The 26,055-nt window shown below is 37.9% G+C and overlaps 2 protein-coding genes across 2 annotated transcripts; both read left to right on the top strand.

The window, feature by feature from the left end:
- Positions 1 to 58: 58 nt before the first annotated feature.
- LOC137191021 (P2Y purinoceptor 4) lies at positions 59 to 8,279 on the top strand. Its single transcript, XM_067600812.1, has 2 exons — positions 59 to 177; positions 5,810 to 8,279. The coding sequence occupies exon 2, from the start codon at positions 5,841 to 5,843 to the stop codon at positions 6,837 to 6,839; it is 999 nt and encodes a 332-aa protein (XP_067456913.1). The 5' UTR covers positions 59 to 177; positions 5,810 to 5,840; the 3' UTR covers positions 6,840 to 8,279.
- A 3,337-nt stretch (positions 8,280 to 11,616) lies between these two features.
- Positions 11,617 to 24,983, top strand: arrdc1a (arrestin domain containing 1a). The gene is made up of 8 exons (XM_067600776.1): positions 11,617 to 11,896; positions 18,361 to 18,471; positions 18,901 to 18,951; positions 21,481 to 21,635; positions 21,874 to 22,056; positions 22,191 to 22,367; positions 22,613 to 23,147; positions 24,028 to 24,983. The coding sequence occupies exons 1-8, from the start codon at positions 11,779 to 11,781 to the stop codon at positions 24,063 to 24,065; spliced, it is 1,368 nt and encodes a 455-aa protein (XP_067456877.1). The 5' UTR covers positions 11,617 to 11,778; the 3' UTR covers positions 24,066 to 24,983.
- Positions 24,984 to 26,055: the final 1,072 nt, after the last annotated feature.

Genomic DNA, 26,055 nt, shown 5'->3' with positions numbered 1-26,055 from the left:
CAACATCACTGTGCAGATTCAGTCACTTGATGAAAAACATTTGACTTAAACGGAAAAAGGTCTGTCGTGTATAGATCTCATTGGGCAACACCCCTGGCAGCCACACATGCAGGCAGTGTGAAATAGAAACTGGGTTGTTTTTTCTGGGTGAGCACACTGAGGACAACTTCAACTCAGGTAAGATCTTTTCAAACAAACTAGTACTGCATATGAGCACCGCTGGCCCGAGATGATGGTGTGATTTGAAAATGACATTTTATCTGCCATAACAATCATTAAGAAGGGTCTAAGTATAGTATGAATAGAAATGTCCTATAACCTAAAAAATCTTTCATGATACTTTGGAATGTACAGAAATTATACTTTATTTTACTGGGATGAAGTATTCTGCAGTTCTTAAGGTTGATCAGGTTGCCATGAGGTGTAACTACAGTATATTTGAAAATTGAAGTAAAAACTCACTTAAGTACCAATACAGTAATGTAAAAATACTCCATTACAAGTAAAGTACTACTATAGTAAAAGTACATAAGTATTATGAGCTTGATGTAGTTAAAGTACTGCAGTAAAAGTAGTGGTTTGGTCCCTCTGACTGATATATTATTATATATGACATCATTAGATTATTAATAGTGAAGCATCAGTGTTAGAGCAGCATGTTACTGTTGTAGCTGCTGGAGGTGGAGCTAGTTTACACTACTTTATATACAGTTAGCTAGTTTAGTCCAGTGGTTCCCAACCTAGGGGTCGGGCCCCTCCAAAGGGTCAGCAGATAAATCTGAGGGGTCGTGAGATGATTAATGGGAGAGGAAAGAAGAAAAAACAAAGTTCTGATACACAAATCTGTTTTCAGTTTTTGGACTTTTTCTCTGAGATGTGACCACGTCTACACACTGCACACAAATCTTCATCTGAAACGTAACTAAAGCTGTCAAATAAATGTAGTGGACTAGGAAGTACAATATTTCCCTCTGAAATGTAGTGGAGTGGAAGTATAAAGTAGCATAACGTGGAAATATCCAAGTAAAGTACAAGTACCTCAAAATTATACTTAAGTACAGTACTTGAGCAAATGTACTTACTGGTCTATACATGTATATACATTGCATACACACATTTTTAGATTATCACATCTCTTATTTGTTTCTCAGTTCCTTAATTACTGTATACTGAGAACAGGAAGTTTCTTAAAATAGCCATAAGGGAACTGAACAGAACCTGATTCTACCGTGTGAGTAGAGGTTATGAGACCACCAGGTGGACAAATAGCAAGAACACTACACAGTACAATGCAATACAACATACTTGAATTATATTTTATAGTCCAGCTGTGTTGTGTCCACATCCTGCATATGTTATCTGTGCTCCTGAATGATCCATAATGTCATTTTTTATTTTAAACGCTCCTTCCAAATACATCTCTGACATATCAGTTCTCCATTTTGATGACAAAAAAAATACAACCTGACCTTATTATGGCAAACTACCTGTTAGGATAACACCAAGTTATTACTGACTGCAATGTATCCCTGTCCTATCCTTCTCATATTAGTTAACTAAAATAACATTAGAGCCGTGACCTATTTAAGATATTCATTGCTGAAGTTGAAGAAAGTTTTTTTTTCCCCCTATCAATATACATAATCTTGAAACAGAACACTGCTTATAAATAATCCATTTCTCTATATTCAACATGATATTCGGTGTATGTTAATTTTAATAAATCAGCATTTTGATGTACAATATTAATATAATAACTATAAAAACAGTTTGTAACTCAGGCTGTATGTCATGAATCTGTAGTTTAAATATGCCTAAACTGGCACGACATCATCATGAGGTTGTTATTTTCTGTTGAACTGAAAACCAATGTGGTGAAGCCACCACACTAGTTGATCATGCAGAAAACCAAAGCAGCTACTCCAGAAGACTATTGGCCTAAATCCCTGGTGGCCTCTAGAGGCTTTAATGTTCATTGCACCCTAAAGTTAGAAGTGATGGACAGAATAAACCACCAGGACTAAGAATTTAGTTTGTCCTGAGGATGGTGATAGAGAAGATCATGGGGTCATTAAAAGCAAAAGACTTATTCCATTTGGAGGATGATATGCTGTATGGTTTAGGACACGCTGCATTTATAAACAAAGTTGACGTTTGGCCTGATGTTGGTACTAGATTGCTGAGGTAAATACATGGTCAGCCGGGAGGGACTACATTTAAATTTGCCCACGAGGCAGGGAATCTTACCACAATATGCAAAAAGTGCTGCTACAAGCAGCAAAATATCATGTGAACCTTTCGGACATGAAATGCTGTTTATCCTATGAATTGTGTGACTCTTTCTTGATGATCACATCTTTTTCAACACAGCCTAGTCACTGACATAGGCAACTGGTTATGTATTAAAATGGGGGAGCAAACTTGGAAAGATACCTAATTGATGAGGAGGTCTACAAAAAAAAAATGTAATTTAAAACAAATTTCCTGCATTTCTACACTACCTAACCTCAGGATTAAGTCAAGAAACAGCCGCCTAGTCTAGATTAGTTAGATTGAGGATGCTATGAAAACCAAGGATGCATCAAGAACAGTGTATAATCGGGTGGATCAGGACAGGAAATGATTATTAGAAGAATGGCTATTTCATATTTGAAATTATTTTTATAAAATCATCATTTAGCCTAAAATGTCAGTAAGTTGCAGGCTACTACGCCATCTTCAAGGTTAAACAAGGACAAACAATTTATATAAATGAAATAGTTTTACAACACATCACCATATGATTTGTATAATGAAACCTGGTTAACCAATGTTAAACCTGAGGGTTGCTATTCTCTGTGCTCACACGGCCATCTTCAAAGTCTAACAACTGCAACAAAGTAAAAACAGTTTGGATGAATGAAACGGCTTCACAACATCTATCTAGTTCCAATCCCACACACAGATTCTACTGGGAGCTATTAGCACCACTAGCTGATGTAGTTGTAATGTTATACAGGAATGAATAACAGATTATTTTAACCTACATTATCTCAAATCAAGAACTATTTTAATGCACAGCTCAGGCGGTGATTCTTGCTCCTGAATACTTAAAAGGGCCATTTTAGTTGATGACTAGACCTTACTTCCCTTATAGTAAACTTGCAGCATTTACCCTGTATGAGAAACTGAGAGAATAAACATAATAATGAAAGCGCAGCGTAGAGAAGCCGGATGAGAGATCAGTACATTGAGTGATGCATCATCATATTTAAAAATAATTCCATCTAAAGTTTGACTAAAACTGAAACTAAAGTGCCACTGAACTTTTGACTTTTTGTTAATTCAGACAGTTTAAGTCTATAAAAGTAAAAGTAAAAGTCTGTCTGTCTGTCTCTCTCAACCACAACCAAATCAAAGGGTGGTCAGATTTTTTTTATTACTTATTTTTATCAGTTGCTGTAAATAGAAAAACAATCATTGATATAAGCAGCTTAAATATAATCACCTGATTGCGGGGACTGTGTGATGATAAGATTATTTTTAAAAAGACAAAAACTGGGTTAGCAAAACCACAACTTTGCTCATCCTAATTGAATAATGGGGATGCATTTGCTCCATTGCTCAGGCAGCAGTGGTCACTGAGAAGCACTGATGACAAACCACTTCCTCATAATTATGAATTAACAGATGAAAAGTCATATGTGGCTGCTCATATATATATATATATATATATATATATATATATATATATATATATATATATATATATATATATATATATATATATATAGACCTATTACATACATATACTGAATCTCTAATGTATCAGTTCAGTTTATCAGTTTTAAGTTCCTAAGCAATACTAAGAACAGGAAGTGATTTTTCTGTAAGGAGGACCTAACATAACCTAATCACACTGTGTGTGTAGATGCAGTTTGCATCTACGCAGTTTGGAAAGGGTGAGTCTATCAACTGCCTTGGGTTTTATTCCAGCCAGAGTTCTGAGGGATAGTGCTAGTGTAATTTCTAGTGTAATTACTCATATATTAAATTTAAGTCAGAGTAAATTCCAATGTGAACTTAAAAAGGGCTAGGGTTGTTCCACTTTTTAAAAAATCATATGTTGGGAATTACCAGCCGGTATCAATTTTAACAACAGGTTTTCAAACATCTTGTGTTTAGTCAGAATTATATTGTACTGCCGTGCATGGGTTTTAGACATACTGCTATGAAATGGTTCATTTCTTACCTTACAGGAAGAGCTCAAATCTGTGATGCTGAAGGGGCCATATCTATCTGTACATAATTACATGATGTTGCAAGGTTCTATAGAGTGGCTCATAGATAACAAGCTTTCAGTATATTTGGGTAAAACCAAGTCAATCCTGTTTGGAACTAAGAAGAAGCTGTCAAGAACAAATATGTTGAAAGTCTCTTGTAATGGAGCTGAAATTGTATCTCAGACAAGTGTTTCATATTTAGGAATAATAGTTGAACAGTCACTCTCCTGTGAATCTATTGCTGCTAAAATATTATATAAATGTGCCAGCAAACTGAAGTTCCTGTTTTGCAGAACAAACTTTCTCGACTTCTCTGTCAAGAAACTTCTCGTGTCATCATTGATACAGTGTCATGTTCTGCTTGGAACAGTAGTTTTACAGCTAAACTTAGAAACAAATTTATTTATTATTTAATAAATGCATCCACCTTAAAACACATGTTGGTAGTGATGAATTCAGAAGACTGCTGCCAGTACAGCTCGGGGTAGAATAACACAAGTTGCATCATATGTACAATCAATGGGTATGCTCTTCAATACTTGTGTTCTCAGGTATAAATGGTCCATACTCAGCATAATTAGAATACCAGGGCCAGTGTGCATTCATGTAAAATACCTCAAGTGAATTATATAACCAGAAGTTCCTTTTTTACACCGCTGCCATGTTGTGGAACAGCCTTTTTTATGGAACAGGGTAACACATTTATAATGAAAACCGCAATGACACTGTTACTTTAGCTGTACTTGTTTTTTGATGTGGGAGTTGTTTTTTATTTCTTAAATTTGTATTTCAGGATTATATTGTATAATTTTTATGTTGAATGTCTTTGTTTTTCTTTATGTTTTCTTTGTCTTTTAACATCTTGGGACCATGTTGAAAATACGTGTTTTCACTTTAACATGCTATCCTTTGGATTTTTGTTCTTTTATGTGTCTGTTTATTCCATAAATAAAATCAATCGATCAATCGGTCAATATTCGAAAGGGAAAGGGTTTGTCCTCTGGGGAGCATTAATATGTTAAGTATAGATTTGGATATTTCTTGAATAGAAGTATGATCTGATGGTGGCACTGAAAAGGCCACAGGAGTCAACAAGACATTTGCAAATTTTATGGAAATCAGATTTTGAAATACCTATGCTGAAGTGTTTCAGCACAGGAACTTCAGCAGTTTTGCATTGCATTTCCATAAAGTCAGGGGATTTGTGAGAGACAGAGAGATTCTGATTTTTAGTCCCAAATATGGATCAAGCTCCAAAAGCCTTGGATCTTACACTTTCCAGAATGCATCTTGATAGTGTCTCTTCATTAGACTGGCCCTGTCTGGTAAACGGCCACATCATTCACACTCCACACTCCCAGTTTGTAACACAGTACTTATGGTAGCCTCCTAGCCCAAGCCAAGATACCACTGCTGACATCAGCAGCTGACAGCTGTATAATAGAGTTATACAGCTGTTTTATATCCTGTATGTTTATTGATCTAATCAATACAATTGCACTTGCAAAATATGATATATAAGTAGCAAATTGTGTTTTTTTCCACAGGTGTAAGAACCAACTTAGTTTCTTTCAGAAGATGAAGCCTGCAGTGTTTTCCTCACAGCTTGGGAACAACAGCAATGACTCGGGACCTTGCCTAGGAGAGAACCAGCATGCATCCATCACCGTCTTCCTATGCCTGGTCTTCTTCCTGGGCTTCCTCCTCAACACCTTCAGCATTTGGGTCTTCTGCTGCCGCTTGCCTTGCTGGACCTCTGGAACCATGCTGCAGTTCCACCTGGCCATTAGCGATGCCATCGCCACCCCAGTCACTCCCATGATGGCAGTGTACTTTGCCATGGGCAATGACTGGACCTTTGGTCGGTTTCTGTGCCAAGTCAAGATTGCCCTGCTGAGTGTGCATTTCTACGGCAGCACCATATTCCTCACTCTCATCAGCGTCCATCGGTACACTGCCGTGGTGCACTTTAACAAAACCTCCTGCATGAAAAGGAAGGGGTTCATCAGAAAGCTGTGTGCAGGAGTTTGGTCTCTGCTGGTGATCCAGGCTCTGATCTATGCCCTCATGCTCCCTTCAAGTAAAGAGGGCGGTAACGGTCAATGCCTTTCCATCCACCAGAAAAATCTGACAAATGCCTACTTTGTCATTAACTTTTTCCTGTTCATTTTTGGGTTCCTACTCCCTTTCTCTGTGTCAGCTGTTTGCTATGGCCGTCTGGCGAACACTTTAACTCGCCTCAACATCAGCACAGCTAAAGGTCTAAAAGTCAAGCTGAAATCTCAGAGGATGATAGGCATGTGCCTGGTGATATTTGGGCTGTGCTTCTTGCCTCTTAATGTTGTACGGACTGTGGGAGTGGTACTAAAAAAGTTCTTCCCCCAACACTGCCATGCTCTTCTGCAGATTGAGACGGCGTATTATGCATCCGTGATTTTAGCAGGAGTGAACGGCTGCCTGGATCCATTGTTGTACTGTTTTGGTTCGCAGAATTTTCGAGATGCATTTCAGTCTTTGAGGATTGGACAGAAAGATACTCAGAATAGAAGCGATTCAGAAATGACTGTAAATCAGTAACGTGGAGTCATTGGGTTTGACATAAACTGGAAGCACATAAGTAAATGTTGTTGGAAAGACTCTGTTGTCATCAGTGAAAACTAGTGAACTCTCAGCTGAAAACCTGAGTTGGTTGGTTGGTGGAGCAGGCAGGAGAAAAGGTTTTCCCTGCAGGTTTTACAGACTAACACCCTCAAACTGTAGCATTACCTCCATCATATACCTGTCTTTTATTTATTTTCCCATTATTTCTTCATTTCACATGAACATCTCACATAAATATACAGTATGTCTTTTCTGCTTAAATACTACTTGACTACTATTAGAATTCTGCCTTAATTTGATACCTGAACAAGACCCATACGCCCATACAGTCTTCTTCGTTTTCCCCCTTGGTATAGTTCATTTGGGCAGATCTGAAAACAGTAAACAATCGCACTGACACCCTCCAGATTCCCTTTAGAAGTGGTCTCATTCTGGTTGAATGGGGGGAACATGATGTGACCTTGATTAGACCCAGTGATAAGGCATGCTCTGTAAGTTTGAGCTAAATGGCTCCGGTAGTCAGGTAAGCTTCGCATTCTGGGATGTGAACAAGCAAAATCAACAGTTGCTAGCAGCTAGCTGGAGAATGAATAGACATGGGACCTGGACTATCAACAAAGTGTGTTGCCTTCTTGATATTTGGTCACAGGACTTTCTTTTCTTTTTCCTGTGTTTATGTTCTGACTCCCGCCCCCCAACACATCTAACCAATGAGCAGAGTGAATATTCTCACATGGCTTTTAGTGATGAAGTTTGGTTTGCTTGAATGTTTTTTCTGTGTGAAAAGAAATTGAACCATGGGAAAAACACAAGTTTACCAAACTCATCCACTGATTTGGACCAGAGCAAACAAACACCCCAAAATCCAACCCTGCTTCTGAAGCTTTACGCAACAATAAGCTGACCTAACGCACAATACCCAGTAGCAGAACTCTTAATTCCTACTGATGTTCTACTGTTGCCTTGATTTTCCTAACTGTGGATTTGAGCTTAATCTAAGTGCTTTCAATAAGTGTATAATAAATCTAGTAGCATTGTAGAATTACATTGTCTCTGAGTCTTATATTTCGCTAGGATCAGTCACACGTGGTTCGAAGGCCTGTGTATACTGCTGCTTTCAGTCAACAAAGCAGATCAACTGTGTAATAAAACTGCAATATTAGATTTTAGAAATACTTATGATTAATGTACTAGAGCAAGTGAATGTCATTTATCTAAGAGCGACATGCTGTTTGTTGTACATTCATTCACATGTTCATTCACATGTATTTTGTAATGCACACTACCTAGGGAGATCCTAGTATGGACTCTTTAGGCTGCAGTAGTGGAATAGAGCTAATGGCCTCCATTGAAATCATGCAATTCATAACCTGACTCATGTTGTAGTTTTATATGGGGCACAGACCATGGTAAAACTCCAGTGATTCAATGGAGGGGCCATTGAAATAAGGTGGCTTAGTCACTATATAGTTGAAGATCACTGGCTATCTCAGGTTTTAATTTGAAATATGACCTTCCTTTGTCCCTCTGAAATGTTCTTTAGTTAATTTTGTTCTCTTGTTATGACACAGATGAGCTATACTGTGACAGGCAGCATTAGATGTGACGGACAAAAAGTAGCCCAATCAAAGCCTTGAACCTGCCCAATCATCATAAAGTAGCCCTATCACCTCCAGTCTTCTGTTTTATCAGTGTAACTAGACAAAATCAACAGTTACAATACTGAAAAAGAGAGAAAGAGAAGTCTTTTAGATGTTACATTAAATTAAAACTTACATTAATAAATGTGTTTTATTACAGAACTCTAAAAGAAGAATAACTTAGTTGTAATAAACTGAAATGACATTTGGTTTTGATGATCATCAGTCAGTCACTGTGTGTTGAGCTGAGCGGACTGAACTTAGTACACTGTTAATGTCAGTCGTCTTGGATGAGAGGAGGGGCCACTTTATTGGAGTCTAGCTGAACCTTTCATCGATGAAATACACCTAAGTGGTACAAAAAGTGGTCCAAATGATCACAACCCGAACGAAACAGTTTTTAACACCAGCAACAATCGTGACATCTATGAGCAGCTAGTTTTTGTACTCATGCTGTTTTGGCTAGCCTGCTTAGCACAGGCCCTTGTTGGTGAAGTGTTTGGGACACTGTCTGAGGTACTTAAACATGAACAGCTGCACAGATCACCATTGTGTCATGTGGCCATTTATGCAACAATCTACAAAAAGAAATGAACCATGACAGCTCTGTGCTGAGTGCAAAGGCACAGGAGATAAAACGGCAAAAACTCTAAGCTGGTGCTCTGCTCATATACAGATAGCTGGAAGCAGCTCAGTGAAATTAAGACTGCAGATGATAATCAACACTTGAATTTAAACCCGCATTAGCTGAATTTTTGGCCACTTGGAGACAGCGCAACAAGCTGTATGGCCAGTGTGTTAACAAACAAGCCAATTTACACATCTAGCAGACACTGAGCAACATTAGCATTCATTTGGAGTTGTGTTTCTGTTATTTAAAATCATAGACTGTATATAAATATGGACGTAGCAAAGCGTGACATCACCCATTGGTTTCACTGGAGCCAGTTTGAAGCCCAGAGTTGCTGCTTACGGTCAGTGCCATCTTTTCCATTCGCAGCCAGGACCTTCAAATTAAGGAGTCTGGAAACCTGCCCTGCTACTTCTAACCAAAGCTAATGCTAACTTACCAGGAACACTGAGCAACGCAGACTTGTGCTAACATTAGCTAACTAACACGGCAGGTATTGTATCAAGTAACATTAAATTTGCTAAAATACTGTGACAGCTGTCAATCAATGCCCACACGGCAGACATCAAAGCTACTATAGGTCCTCAAACCATAGTAACAGAGCAATAATTTCCAAAATGACCACCAGCACACTTATTAGAGAGCCTGAATATAGTGATTGAGACCATAATGACTTATTGAAAAAAAATATTGACTTAGTATTTCAAAAGAGAAGTTTATGCTTTTAGAATAGGAGTCTATTGGAGCCAGGGATCTTTTAGCCATCAGTGGCATTGCACTTAAAGGGATTTCCACATTGGCTTCAATTTCAAGCCATGGCTGTTGCTGCTTGTCTACAAACCAAAAATTAGATCATGCTAAATTGGGAAATCATAGAGTATTCAAATTTATATAAAGCAAATTTATTTCCAGGACCACTGTTCACTCACATGGTACATGGTATCCACCATTGGGTGGCATAAGCAAGGCTAGACTAGGCTTCATTAAGTTGCTTCATTAATGAATCAGGACTGAAACTGGTACGAATGATACAGGTCATGTCTGGACTGGATCTGGATCCGTAATCCTTTTCTTTTTCTTTTCTTCACACTCTTGGGGCTACCTTGGTCACCAACAGTCCACTTATGGCTTGGGTCACTGTGAGCAGAATATTTGGGTGTGCGGTTGTGCGGGTGCTGTTGCCTATCCCAGTTCACAGTGGGCAAGAGGCAGAGAACATCCCGGACAGGTCACCAGTCTATAAGACAGACAACTACTCACATCTACAAGCAGTTAAAAGACATGCAAGCTTCTCAAAGAAAGGCTAGCACTGAGCCTACGCTGCTAACCCACATATACTCATTGAATAATGAAGGGAAAAAAACATTGGCCATCCTGTGTCCAAAAGACTTAATAATAAGCTGCACATATACTCTTTTTGTTTTTATGACATTCAAGAGCATTTATAAAACATGTAAAATCCTTCTCTTTTTATTTATTTATTTACAAAACTTTATTCAAAAAATAATATACATATTACACCTGGAATGCTGATAATAAGTATTTATAAATGAAAGTAAAGAATAAGAAATAATGAAAGACAAAAAATATTATATTAAATATTATATATAAAGATTTAAGTTAAAATGACTAATTATATGAATAAATAGGCTATAGCTCTAAAATAATAAGGAGAGACATAAGAAGGCACTTCATATGACCTCAGGAGATGTGTCTATAATGTTAAGAATCTGTTGGTTTTATTCAGATTATGTTAGAATTATTTTCTTATTATTCATAAGATTATTCAGAATATGTTAAAGTACATAAAGATACATGTAAAACATTGGACAATAGAGTATGGATAGCATTCATCAATCCAGAATTAAATGTAATGTCAAATAAAAGGGTTAGTGATAATCTGGCAGTATATATACAGTATAAAGGGGAACTATTGCTATACTCAATAGAGGAAGTCAAACCAATCAAAGTTTCGATTGGTTCTGACTCCAGTAGTGCACTTACAAGTATTAAATACATGCAGCCAGATACAAGGCAAGATATACTACTTAACATAGCTCAAATAATATCCAGAATTAAGAGGGCAGGAATAGAAATTGAATTCATGTGGATTCCTGCACATATTGGTGCAGATGGAAATGAGCTGGGAGATAAATATACAAAAGGACCAACAAGAAAAAGAGAAATAAATATGGTCATGAAAATATAGCAAGGCTGAGGTTAAAGGTATAATCAAGAAAAATAAAAGTCAGAAATGAAAAAGGAATGACAGGAAGAGTGTAACAGAGGAAATAAGAACTGATACTACGACAGCATTCAAAGAAAAGTAGAAGAAATGAGAGGAAGCAATAGAAATAGAAAGGAGGAGGACATTATATCTGGTCTGAACACTACACTAAATATCATGAAGAAGCATGCTGCAGGACAGGCTGCAAGGCTATTTTAACAGAGGACTTAATAGAGAATTTAATTTACTGTAATAATGTAGTAACCGTCCTGATCCACACTCCAATCCAGAAGAGGGCGGTAATGCACCTAAAAGCTGTTTGCCAACAGCCATTAAACAGTTAAAGCAGAAGAAGAAGAAGAAAAAGAAGAAGGTGTGCACAGGTGAGCTGCAGACTCACCGTGGATCGGGACAAACATGGGGAAAATTCAGGAGTTTGAGATCGCGTTTGACAAAAATAAAGTTGTGTACAGTCCAGGAGAGTCTATCACCGGAACCGTGACCGTCAAACTGGGCCAGCAGCTGCAGTGTAAAGGTAAGAGTCTGTTCATATTCAGCTCACCTGGTGGGAAAAAACGTCGCCGTCGCCTAACAAGGAAGTGAAGGATTTAGCAAAGATCAAACAAGCTATAATTCAGGTCTATTATCACTTTAGCCTGTTGTAAAATGAATTTGATGTTGAAGGTCTGTGGTTTTAAAGGCTGTAAAACGTACTGGCGGGTTTTTTTCAAGTGAATTGTAAATAAAATCCTACACAGCATCTCTACAATACAACTCAAGTAAATTCTTGAGTTAAAAAAAAGTCTGGGAGCTAATGGGAATTTTGGTTGGTTGTTTTTTTTTTTATAAAGTATTATATAATCTCTCTGGGTTATATAAATAACCTAGAGGGATATATATTCCTTTCTGTGACTTGTAACATGAACTGCTAGCCCCAGCCCATGCCTCTCATGTATTAGCATTACATGAGTCGCAAAACTATAATAATAATTCTCTAAGAGATAAAGGATGTTTGAAAAACAACGATGGTAGAATAACACTGCTGCTCTAAAGGTATTTTCTGAATCCTTAAAGACTTTTCCAACCATTTGGGTAACAAATTATGCAGTCCACTGCAAGATTAAAAAATATTTACTTTAAAGCCTTCTCCTAAATGGCAACTGTCTCCTAATCCAAACAAAGATGGTAGCTATGGCTACCTGGATAGCAAACATGCTTGTAAGTTGGGAAGAAGGGTAAAAATATGTTTTATCTTGCAGTGGACTGAATATGTTTTATCCAAATGGTTAGAAAGGTCAGCAGTGAGTGTTGTTATTCTACCTTCTGGGTTTTCAAACAACGCCTGGTATTTATCTTTAAGAGAAATGGATGCTTAGCTCTGTGACTCGAATGTAACGCTAATACATGAGACACACAAACTGGGGCTAATTACCAAAGGAGTCTGTTAGTTTGCCTTCTGAAGTCTGCAGTGTGTCCGTTCTTGTGAGACGGTTTAGTGTCAAATGTGTTTGAGATCTTGTATCAGATGTCTGACAGGTGTTTACCTTCTTCTTCAGGACCAGTTGTTGGTGGGACAAATGGATTTCTGTTTATTAGCTCATCTATAGACAGAAATTCACATTAAGATCTAAGTTGAAGTAATGCTGAAACAATTAATTGATTAGTTGTTCAAAAGAAAATGAATCAATTATTAAGATCATTGTGGAAGCAGCAAATATTCTCTTTCTGGCTTCTTGCTACAGAAGCAACGAAAGGCTGTAACAACTTAAAATTTACAAACAACCAAAAATCTCAGGTTTTCCGTTTGCTTCCTCGTTTAGTCAAGTCAGTTGTATTTGTAAAGGCCGATATCACAAATTTACAGTAATACAACTTCCTCTGTCCTCTACTACAGTCTCAACTGGATGTTGCAGCTTCACGTTGAATCGTCGGTGTCTGAATTTCAACAATCCAATTTGAGCAACTTGATTTTTGTACTTGACTTGAAAATTTAGATTCCAAAATGAGTTTGATGAATTTGAGCAACTTGACACTATTTTCTATCTGAATTTGTAACTCTTACAAACTTGAAACGGCATAGCCTTCTGGAAATTTCAAAGAGGTGAATTTGAACTGAATTAATGAATATAGTTGGTTTTCAAAGTGAAAGATGCTGTAAATTTAGTGGTATTTCAAATGAAAGCCCCCCTACAGTGAAAAACTTGTTTTGAATTTGGATATTTGAGCGTCACTGTGCAGAATGATGCGGTGAGTTTGTTTTTTCATATTCATGTGCTGAAGGGGGAAAAGTTTCTCTGAGCTCATCTAAACTCTCAGTTGAAGGCGTGTTACAAAAAGCATGGTTTGTGACATCACAACTGGTTTGGAGCCAACTGTGGTTCCATATGCAACTTACGCAAGTGTGACCCATGACACATACACTATCAATAAACTTCACAATAAAGTAGGGCACGTAATGTGTGTCATAAATTCTGTTTGTTTTTTTTTTGTTTGTTTTTAAGGAGGGAGAAGGAGGAAATGTGCTTTTCCCTTTCCAGACTTTTGAAGTATTCAGAAGTAGTTAAATTTCCCAATTGGATATTCAGTTGTTCATAAGATTAAAATCCTTTTGGCATGATTCATCCTCCATATTTCATACTTCACTTCAGTATCATCAGTAATGCACTGTTGGTCAGACAAAACAGCTATTTGAATACTTTTTCCTCAGTTTCCAAACAGGCAGAATATAGGCAGAATTGGTTAATTGAAAAAGACTTGGACAGATGAATCAATAATGAAAATAATTGGTCAGATTGGAATTATAGTTGGTTGCAGCACTTAACTGAATGATACCAATGGAAACACTACAGGAGGTCAAACCTGACAACTAGCTTTGTGAAGCTATTGTGATCTTAGACTGCAAAAGAAAGAAATTGCTGCTATTGTGACAAAGTGCTGAATCATAGAGAAGGTATTTGAATGCAAACCAGCGTCAGGAAAACTCATCTCTGAACTATTTTTTTTAAGTATTTTCTTTGCTTTATCATCACGCCTGGGTGAGGGTGTCTGTTGCTGAAAGACCCGAAACACCAGATGACCCCAGGTTACATCACTGATGATGTGTGCAAAATCACTATAAAATCCCAGCTTACCGTGGAAGAAACCGCTTTCCTATGATTTTTTTTTAACATGTTACAGCCTAAAAGCATGTTTCTCATAGGCTTTAGAGGATTTTTAGTACAGTTTTTGCCCTAATTATGAAGTGACACTTTCTCCTTGAGATCAGGTGCTCTCTCTCTGTCTCTCTCTCTGTCTCTCTCTCTGTCTCTCTCTCTGTCTGTGTCTCTGGACTTGCTGAGAGCTGCTTTTGTGTGTCAGGGAGTTTCTGTTTGAATGCTTGTGGGGCCTCCAGTCTGTTTACATTCCTCTTCAGGTAAAGCTGGTCAGACTGTCAGCTTCACGGCGTCGCCTCCCTGGAAACAAACGGTTGAATCACTGATGGATTATGAATTGTAGGCTGGGCCCTGAGATAAGAGACGCATATGTGTAAATATTGATCTTCTATTAAAAATCAAATAATATAATAGGTTACTTCAGGACTGTTTCAGAGGTGTACAATAGAGGCTAAATGTATTTGGACAAGGGAACCAATGGACCAAAACCCAAACATACTCAGTTTACTATCACATGAAATAAAGAAAAGCACCAGAATCCCCACAATTTAGAAGCTGGAAGCAGGGAAAACTTTGGCTTTTTTGCTTTTAATAAGTAGTCAAATATCAAAACAGGACTAATAGATTAGTCAACTAATTGTTGCAACAATTCTACTTTAGACATTAGTGTGCTTCCTTCCAACTCTGTGTCAGCTGTGTCTTAAATGTCATGCGTGGGAAACGCAATTAAGAGAAGGAGGCGAGGAAACACATTTTTAGAGAAATGAGATCCGTCTTTTCAGGCGTCATCAGAAGCGACTTCAGTGTCTGATGACGGTGGAACAGCTGGATAAGCTGTCAGTCTGCAGGTGTAGACGGCTCTTTAGCATCTTGGAATTTCTACGTCTGTTTCTAATTTGTAGAAATGATTTAGTAGCTAATATGTTTTTATGGAAAGTGGAAATTAAGGAAATATACATTGCGTCAAAAGTGAACTCAGCAGCCATTGATATTACTGTCATAGCAGCAGATTAATAATGCTCCTGGTTTTAATGATAATAGTAATATTTAACAATCATATATGGGTGTAACATTAAGGTGGACTGTTCTCACGCTTTGTTCAGCTGTCCACTCTTGAACTGTGTGTTTTGACACAAAACATAGACTGTTTATAGCCTCAGCCCTAAAAGATGAAGCTCATCTATAATCCCTATTAGATTAAATTTATATTTCCAATCTCTTTCCCAAATCTTTTTTAATTCTAAAGATGATTCTGTTAAAGCGGATTAATTTCTACCCCAATCATCAAGCAACTGCCGACATTATTAGTGTCTGTCATTAAGATGTTCATTTGTTAAACCATGGCAGAACCGTACCTTGATTTATGTGTTGAACATTGACAAACTCATAATTCTAATGGAAATAAAAGAACCATAAATGAAATTCAAGATCCCAAAACATGATGGAAATACCCATGAAGGTGAAAAGAGAAAATGGAGACTTCAATTTTTAGTTGTGGTTATACACATTTTTTTTTTTTCAATAAATAAGAAGAAAGAAAATGAGAAAGAATTGGCACTCCAGAGACCCCAAAGACTCCAGACTTGGTGAAGTGTCAAACTTCTGTTGATTTAATTGAAAATATACCACTTAGAACTGCAAACTAACAATTATTTTCATTATTAATTATTTTATCCATTAATAGATCAGTTGTTTTGTCTATAAAATTTCAGAAAAGGGTGAAAAACATCAATCATTGCTTCTCAAAGCCCGAGTTGATCCAGATATTCAGTTTACTATCAGCGAAGACTAAAATACACCAGAAAATATAAATCTGTGTTATATTCATTTGAGAGTCTGGAACCACAGAATTTTGACTTTTTATTCCTAAAAAATGAAATCAGATACTAAAATAGTCGACCATTCATTTTCTGTCGATCGACTAATCGATTAATCGACTAATCGTTGCAGCTCCACTAGCAATTTGAACATTTTCTGTCTGACTTGTATTGCTACTATGGATAACATAAAAAAGAACAAACACATCTGCTATTTGAGAGATTATAAACCAAAGCACTCATTACAAATGAGACAAAAATGAAAGATATTGAAATACATTGACCAATTGGAAAATAAGTGAACATTTGGGTCATCTTTAAAAGGCTAAAACGTTTTGAGTCATGAACACAATGTAATGTTCTCCTCCTGCAGTCAGGACAAAAACATGTAAAAGGGAAATTGATTTAAATGGCTGGATTTATGCAGCGAGTTCTGTCTTAAAGCTTCAACCCTCTGTTAGCGGCACAGTTTGAAGCTCAGTGATGAGTAAAAAATGAATACCACAATATTCATCTCCAAAGGTTGTAACACAGTCTCTTCTCTGACTCTGTTTTCAGTGAAGCATCATTTCTTTCCAGCACATTTTCATATAGTTTGAACAGATGATTTTAATTGTGACAGTTTCATGTCCAATCAACAGTTGGACTGTTTTAAATAAAGCACCCTTTGTGTGTGAAATGTGCTGTACTATTTCCTCTACAACCGTAGCTGCTAGACATGAACACAATCACTTCATGTTAATGCACAAATATGCTTCATTTGTTACAGCTTTGGAAGGCCTGTTGTTGGTTTCAATTATTTAAATGCAGTGGTGGAAAGTCATTAAGTACATTTACTTAAGTACATTTTATGTTATGTTGAGCTTAAACTCTCCAGTATTTCACAAAAATGCAAAGATTAAAGAAAAGTTCTGAAAAATGAAAAATGAACCCAAATTCAAATTTATGTAGCAGAATGTTTTTCTTTCTTTCGTACCCAACCTGTAATCTCAACACCCCTCAGATTGATCTCAAACTAGCTCAAACTAGCTCCACCCCCAGCAGCTACAGCAATAAAATGCTGCGTAAGAACTGACTCATTAGTATTAATAATGCACTTTATTAAATATATTATATCAGTCAAAGCCCGATTTTCTGCAGTTCTACAAGTACTTTTACTTTAATACTTTAAGTACATTTAGCTGGTAATACTTCTGTACTTTTACTGAAGTAGAATTTTAAATGAAGGACTTTCACTCGCATTGAATTATTTTTACATTGTTGTATTTATACTTAAGTAAAGGATCTGAGCACTTGTTCCACCACAGTTGAAATGTTATGTATTAACAACATGTGATAGCAGGGAAGCTGTCATTCAAAATGGCTGAATATGTACAATAGCAATATAAGTAACTATTCAACTCTGACAGCTGTACACCTCAGCAGTTCATGTATGGATTAACAGAGTCAGAGGCAGCTTCAGTAATGTTACTAGTAGTAACTGTATGGCCGGCCCTGGTGAGTGATGTGCAAGAAATAATGTTATAGTCTATCAAGGTTCTTGCTAGAAAAAATGGAGAGTAAAAAAAAAAAAAAAACTATTCCAATAATCATAAAAATGCTGAATTTTGGATCCAATAATGAGCCAGGCTGATGATCAGTCGACCGCTAATTAAAGGTTTTTTTAATATTAGAGGTAGATTTAGATGCAGATTGAAAAATAATAATAGTTAGTGATAAAGCGAGTTTAGTTTAGCATGACTTCAATTTTTTTGCTCTCCTTTTTTAAAATCTTGTATTCATAGTTACGCCATGACATTTATGCAGATTAGTGCATGATGTCATCTAACAACTTTTCGGGCCAGGTTTATTACATTCCATTGTAAATAGTTGGCAACACGGGAGGCAATTTATCAGATTTCACAAAGCTTCCTCCAGAGCTACAAAAGGCTTTACACAACTTTTTACACATATGCAGAGAAATGAGAAATGTTTCATCCTGCTTCTGTGGGTAAAACTCTAACGCGCTGTCTTTGTGTTCTCATCTGCAGCCATCAAGGTGAACTGCAACGGTTTCTGCGGCATCACCAGTAAAGTAAACGACACAGCATGGACGTTGGAGGAACAGTACTTCAACACCACCGTCTCTATCGCAGACAAAGGTACGTAGCCTGATGAATTCTGATATCAGATACTGTAGGTGCAGTTTACCACACCAGGACATTTCAAACAGAGCTGAGCTCAACTGGTCTTGCATATACTTCCTTATGATTTAATGAGCTTCCTTAGTCTGCTGGTTTACAACAGGAAATGCCAAAACACAAAAGATGAAAAGAATAACTGCACTCTCCAAGATCTACACAAATTTTGCAACTACAAAGACATTGTTTAATCTTGAAATAGTGGACAGTAAAACTAGTCTGCTCTAAATAATGGAAGGGTAAAAACTCTGAGTGAGTAAGTTTGTTCCTGTTTTCCACTGAGGATACTGCAGGGAGCCCTGAGGCATGTCCGTCTCTAAGGGAACAGCAGAGTGATTGTTACTGTTTCCACTGACGGATGATTATCTGTGCTCTCTGTGTCCTGCACAGGAACCCTGAAACAAGGAGAACACACGTTTCCCTTCAAGTTTCTCATTCCAGGTAGGAGCGCGGAGTGATGGGATGAACACTTGTCACTGCACATTCTTTCCTACATTTGTGTGTGTTTTGAGCCGGTATTCACAGCCTGACAGACATGTCCGGACACGTTGATATTCACCCTGATTCTGTTATGGTTCAGCAGCTGTGAGGATGGGACTCTAACCCTGTCCCATCCTTCACGGGTGCGTATGTGCATAAGTATGTATTTAGCCACGTCCCATATTCATACTACATACTGCAGACTATTGTCACCAGGTTTTTGAATATGCAGTAATTTGTGTTCACATTGGAAACAAGAGAAAATTAAGTTTACTCAAAACAGCCAGTGTGCAAAATATAAAAAACATTTCTTATTGTATTAGATTGCTGTTACAGTTGCATTAATGTGTAAGTAGCATTTTGTTGTTTCAAGCATTTACAAACTGTTAAGGTGTTTTTTATATGATGTATACTGTGTAGCCTAATCTAGTAACTATAGCTGTGAAACAAACACTATAGTGTTTCCTTCTGAAATGTAGTTCAGTACAATTATACGGTGGCATTAAATGGAAATACTTCAGTAAAGTAAAACTACTTGGTTGAATGTTGTCGTTCCACCACTGCTCTGAGTATGTAGTACAGAGGGGAGATATAACATTTGCAGCCCAACTTCAAATTTGAAGTAGTACAAAAGTAATACTATGAATTTGAGGATAATACATTCATTTTTTTTTGTTGAACAGCAGCCCTGCAGATCAAGATTCAGCTTTATGGTCATTTTTTATTCTGGTTCATTGGAGTTCAGCTTTTATGTTTGTAGTTTTGAGCATCATCCCTTTCTGTAATAACCCCTAATAACCTGTTTGTACTCAGTTAACAGCTGAGATCTGGGAACACAGTGAGTCAGACGGCTCAGGAAGTGACCACACAAAGCACTTTTCAAAACAGTGCTTACACAGTATATAACAGAGCATTCGAACACTGAAAGCTTATATAAAATGTAGGATAAAATAAAAACAAAACCACTCAAATTCCAAGTCCAATAAATAAACCCTCAGGCTAGAAAAACTTACTAGGAGGAGAAAATGAAGGTGAACAGTAAAATTATCCCCAGAAGTGTCTGATGTAAACATCCATCACAGTTTATACACCCACTTCCTGTTTCGACTTTGACCTTCTGTATTTACTGTAGCTGTGTTGACACAGTTTTCTGTACAGTGAGGGATTATTAGACACATTTCAGCTCACTTTCAATGTGACCTCCAATAAAGTGGTTTATTTAATCTGGATAAACTGTTGGCTTGTTTGCAACCTGTGTGATCATGTGACCGCTCATGTTTCTACACCTGTCTGACTTTCAGAGTGTTGATATGTTCCAATATCTCAACAATTAACTTGGTAAATCATGTATTATTATGACCAATAAAAACGAAGGCTAAAACAAAAATAAAGTGGAATTATCCTTTAAGCTCACAGTTCATGCTGATGTTCTACATGATTTTATTGCATTATGAGGCCTTTTTTATTTTGTGCCTCCACTTTAAAACTCACTTCTGCTTCTAATTGTAGCTTCTGCTGACATGCAAAGTACTCATTTTAGGGTGGATGACGGCAGCGCTTGCTAACTCATTCACAGATCCGATCTTTAATATTTTAGAGGTACAGAACAGGGATAAGAATGATTCTGTGAAATGGAGCGATGTCTCTCTTACGCCACCAGTTCTCCTCAAGATTTCCATCTGGCACCGCTACGGAAACGATGTCCACAGCTGTCTGTTTGTTCCTCTTACTCATTACTCTGCAGTTCACGAGAGCACTCCCTGATGACGTCAGCAGATTTTTGATGGACTCTTGAGAAAGGAGCGTAGCGAGATACTGAGACGTTTGATCATGAAATACCATCTTCTGCATCTCTAATAATCGCTTTGAAAAAAAGATCACCCAAAAAAAAACTAAACAAAAAAAGATGGTTGGGTAATGATAAAAATCCCTCTCCTCCTCCTGTTTGCACGTAGCTGCCGTGCACTCTCACTCACGAGAACACACAGCCAGCCCTCATGTTTAGTCTTTGTTGGTCACTTATCTGGAGTTTAGTTCTCCAGGTGAAGCTTCCTCTGTTACAATGACACAACAGAAACTCCAAACCAACTCAACCGGTCTTTTTACTGTTGTGAATCTAAATCTGTCATTTGAAACGTGTGTGTGTGGGTGTGGGTGGGTGTGTGTATGTGTATGTGGATGTGGATGTGTATGTGTATGTGTGTGTGTGTGTGTGTGTGTGTGTTCACCACCAGAGCGCCTGCAGGTGTATCAGGACGCTGTCTAGAGTCTTTATTTTCATGTTTATGTGAAAAGTCAGAAACATTACTCAGTCACTTTATACGTTTTTGTCATCTTTTATATATTATATATGTTGTATGACAGTTATCAAACATCGTATTGAGCAGTGACAGAAATTTTACACTCAAACTCTGCTATAACATAAAAATCTAGTAGTCTGTGTTCATTTTTGGTGATAAAACTAAAATATATCTGACATCTTCCCTACAGCCTCCGCTCCAACATCTTTTGAAGGCAACTATGGTAAGATCGTGTACAGAGTGAGGGCTTTTATCGACACACCGCGATTCGCCAAAGACTACAACATAGAGAAAGCTTTCTTCCTGCTAAGCCTCCTCAACCTCAACCAAGTACCAGACATATGGGTGAGATAAGATGAGATATGAAGCCTTGGCTGTTGTGAAATACATATTGCATAAGGCTGATATTGAGAAAAAATTGTTGTGCAACTTTTGTCTGACATGATGGATAAGATGCTGTTTGAAAGAGCTCATGAATTGTAAGTGTAATAGTGCACTAATAGTGAAGATATCAATGTGGACTAACTGTAACGACACATGCTATCAGTGTCATGATGTTCTAACTCTGCCCGTCTCCATGCAGGGAACCTGTTCCTCTGCTGTGACCCAGCAGTTCACCTACATGCTGGTGAAAACAGGCACAGTGGTGCTGAAGGCTCAGACCGACATGAGAGGTTACACACCAAGCCAGATCATCCAGGTGACAGCCAACATCCACAACCAGTCCGGCAAGAACACAGGCAACATAACGGCCAGTCTGATGCAGGTAAACACAACAATTTCATCTAATCTCGCATTAACTACACCGTCCTTGATCTGTTGAAGTTGCTTTTCCTGAATCTTACTCCACAGTCACTATGTACTGAGTTTGTGAATCTCTTTGTCCTCGCGTGTTTTCAGAGAGTGACCTACGAGATGAAAAAGCCCGTCCATGATTTGAGGACGATAGCGGAGGTGGAGGGCGGTACGGTGAAGGCCGGCAAGGAGGTGGAGTGGAAGGAGCAGATCATCGTTCCTCCTCTTCCTCAGTCCTCCCTCGCTGGATGTGAACTTATAAAGATCGAATATTATGTTAAAGTAAGAAATACTCAGCTTTTTCCACACCAACAAGTGATTTATTAATGTGGTTATGTATGTTTAGGGGTTTTGTTTGTTTATTAGAAAGAGAGCTTTCTAGAAATTCCATTAAAAACAGATATGATTAAGTAATAATTATATCATGAGATTTGGATTCTGAATATAAAAAGCAATTGAAAGGTTAGATTATGGGTAAACATCTGGTATATTTCCCAGCTAACATTGTGTTTCTCGTGATTAACCAGGTCAGTCTAAAGTTTCCAGACGTCATGTTGACGTTACCCATCCACATCGGGAACATCTCACTGGACAAAAAACTTCACCCTTCAAAGAAAGCAGCTCCTCCTTCCTCCGCCCCTGCTGAAGACACACCGACCCCCGCCCCCATCCCTGACACCTCCACCTCTGCCACCACCCCCACCTTACCCCCTCGCCCCGCCCCAAAACCCGCTCCCCGTCCAGCCCCCCGCTCCAGAATGTCCTCCCATTATTCCCCCAGCGCTCCTCCAGCCGAGTACCACCAGGGAGCCGAGGGCGGGATGCCGATGAGCGACGGGATCCCCAATAAGCGCCAATCTCAGCTCGTGTCACCAAACGCCTTCAGCTACGCTCCGGGCCTCTTCTTCCCCCAGAACCAGCAGCCCGGCACAGAACCCAGCGGAGCTCCGTTCAGCGGCTCCACACAGGCCACAGCACCGTACCCTCCTGTGAACAACGCCAGCCCGATGCCGACCCCGCTCATCCTGCCTCCAGACTACGGCACCTCTGCATATCCACAAGGTCAGTAGGCTGCGTTCACTGATGTAGACTGAAGAGGGCTGTACTGTAGGACTGGTTTCATCACAAGATTTACTAAGAAAATAGTGTTGCACAAATATTATTATTATTAAATTATAGTGTTCTTCAGCATATATCTAATAATAAATGTTCATATGGATGTTAACACGTACTTAAATGTCTTAACAAAAGAAAGAAACGTTGATGCGTGCATGCATCTTTGTATTGTAGATACATTCATGTGAAAAAGAACAATCGATGTCACCACAACTTCTCCCCGTAGAATAGATGGTCACATGATCCAATTTTCACAATAAAACAGCCTCATGGTTTCAGATTCAGAGATGAGTCTCCTAACATCTCTTATGTGAAGAAAGTCACAGACGGCGGAACATGATGCAGCTAAAACCCTGGTCACATGACCTGTCTAGCTTCACTCATCATCACGGGCCTGTTTTTCTTCCGCGTTCAAGGACGTCAGGCCAAATGAACTGCGATGTTTTCACTTACTGGCGTTCATACTGAAGCGCATTTGAATGCTGATGCGGCCACTCGGCTTAGGAAAAAAGCGAAGCAACTACATAATTGTAATTATATATTACAAGCGAGCAAACACCTTTTCACTCTTCATGTAGGCATGTGAGAATTGACAGACTTGAAAAGTCTCGAATGACTTCTGTCACTTAGTTTGGTTTGTTTCCTTTTTTTCATAAATAGAAGTGAAACCGTAATAAGACTTGTGAAATTTTTCACACCTAGAAATGTGATAAATGCCACTCCCCAGGCTGATAGGGTGCTGTTCCTGGCATCGTATGTGGAAAGTGTGATATTTAACAGTGTTTGAGTAATAACCAGCTTGTGTGTGTGTGTGTGTGTGTTACAGAGGCTCCTCCCTCCTATGATGAGAGCTGCAACACATGAAGTGGATGAAGAACCGCACGATCAGGATGATGATCGGTTCACTCTGATATCAAACAAAATGTTGAACTAAAACTGCCGTTCATGCACCACGTCGATGTGTTTTTAAAAGAGTTCTGCCATTTTAAAAAGTTAGTCAGGGACTTGGACAAAATGATTGCAAGCAGAAGCTAAACATGATTTTATTTTGACAGAGAATCAGCATTTTAATTGAAATGAGAGTGAATTGACCTGGAACTCTTGTGCCCAGTGATCAAGTACCTTCACTAATCACTCACGGGGTTATTCTGTCCTCCGAGAGCCAGCCACAGCCAATCAACACTAACGTTTTTAGATCCATTTTTGATATACTGTCAGCACTTTGAATGAAAGGAAAGAGAAAGACAATAACCAGAGTTTTTTTACGTACAGTAACAGGAGTCAAGTTTTTAGTTGTGGGTTGTTTAGGAGTCCTTTAGATGGCATCTGTGATGTCAAGTGTGAACGTTTTATCTCGTCCCTGTTTAGTTTCATATCCAGATTTTTTTTCCAAACTCAAATAAAAAATCAAACTGTGATTTTTTTTTTTTTTTTTTTTCCATTATTGGAAACAGGTGAAATCGTCCGTTTTGAGTTTGAATATTAGATGAGATTGTTTGTGGAGAAGAATCTCTTGTATTTGCCTTTTTATAATGACTTTCTTGTTCTGCATCGTAACGATTGTATCGGAATATTCTTCTTCACCTGCTGAATAGATGTAAAATAATGAAACATTTACAGTGATTTGAAGTTTTATTTGGTGTAGTTCACATCATGTTAATCAGCCTTTTATTAAATAGTTTTAATCCAGGTTGTCCAGTGCAGAAAGACAACATTGTATTTATTTATTGTTTTGAATGTTTTCCAACTGCTGTCTGGATTCCAATAAATCAGTTAAAGGAACTTGTGTCAAACTACGAGTGTGACTCTTGGTTAAAGGCCTGATACGCAACTCACACAAGTGTGATGTGAAAACCTGAAGCCTCCAGTGCACAAACACTGAGAACAGACTTTACAGTGAAGGAGGAGACATCTTGTGTCTAGAAGTTAAACTCTTCAAATGAAAAATACTTGCAGGTTGGTTTCTGTAGAGAGAGGAAGTAGATGTCATCTTAAGGATTTTAATGAGGTAAAATAACTTATTAGTCACAATTGAGTATTTTTATATGTCTTAAAACATGTCACAAGGGGATCTTTCATGTTGGAATAATGGTGGAAAGTAACTAAATACATTTACTCAACTTTACTTGAGTCTTTCTACTCCACTACATTTCAGAGGCAAACATTGTACTATATTTATCTAACAGATGCAGTTATTTACTTTTCAGATTAAGATTTTACATAAGAAAATATATGATAAGTCTATAAAATACAACACATTGTTTAAGATTAAACTAGTGGTCCCCCCCCCTCACAAAGAAGCTGTGTCTACTTGTGGCCCCTTTTCACCAAAGATTCCCTGCTATCACATCCAATGTTTCACAAACAAGCAAAGGTCCAAACAAATAAATACAAATTTTTGTAGAACTTTTTTCTTTTGTTTTTTCTTCTTTTGTACTCATGTCTCATTCGGAGGGGCCCGACCCTTAGGTTGGGAACCACTGGACTAAAATACCTTGCTGTGAATAAAGTAGATAAAACTAAGTCCACCTCAACCAGTTTCAACAATAAAATGCTTTTTACACATTGATGTATCAATAATAACAATCTAATAATGTCATATATAAGAGTATAACAATCACTCTAACCCATTGTTGGAGAATGATTACCTTACATTCAGCTGAAAATAGTAAATGATGTAAATACGTCTTCCACCACTGATTGTATGCAACAAGTTACTTTAGATACAGAAATGGTTTATGTTCTTCTGTTGATGGATAGATGATATGTTCAGTATGTGTAATAATATATTGTATGTATGAAATGTTGAAAAATTGTCCAAAAAGCAGACACTGCTGCTTTTTAAAATGTGATT

The sequence above is a fragment of the Thunnus thynnus genome, chromosome 2 (genome assembly GCF_963924715.1).
Source record: "Thunnus thynnus chromosome 2, fThuThy2.1, whole genome shotgun sequence".
NCBI classification, from domain to species: Eukaryota; Metazoa; Chordata; class Actinopteri; order Scombriformes; family Scombridae; genus Thunnus; species Thunnus thynnus.
This window is presented reverse-complemented; position numbering and strand designations above follow the sequence as displayed.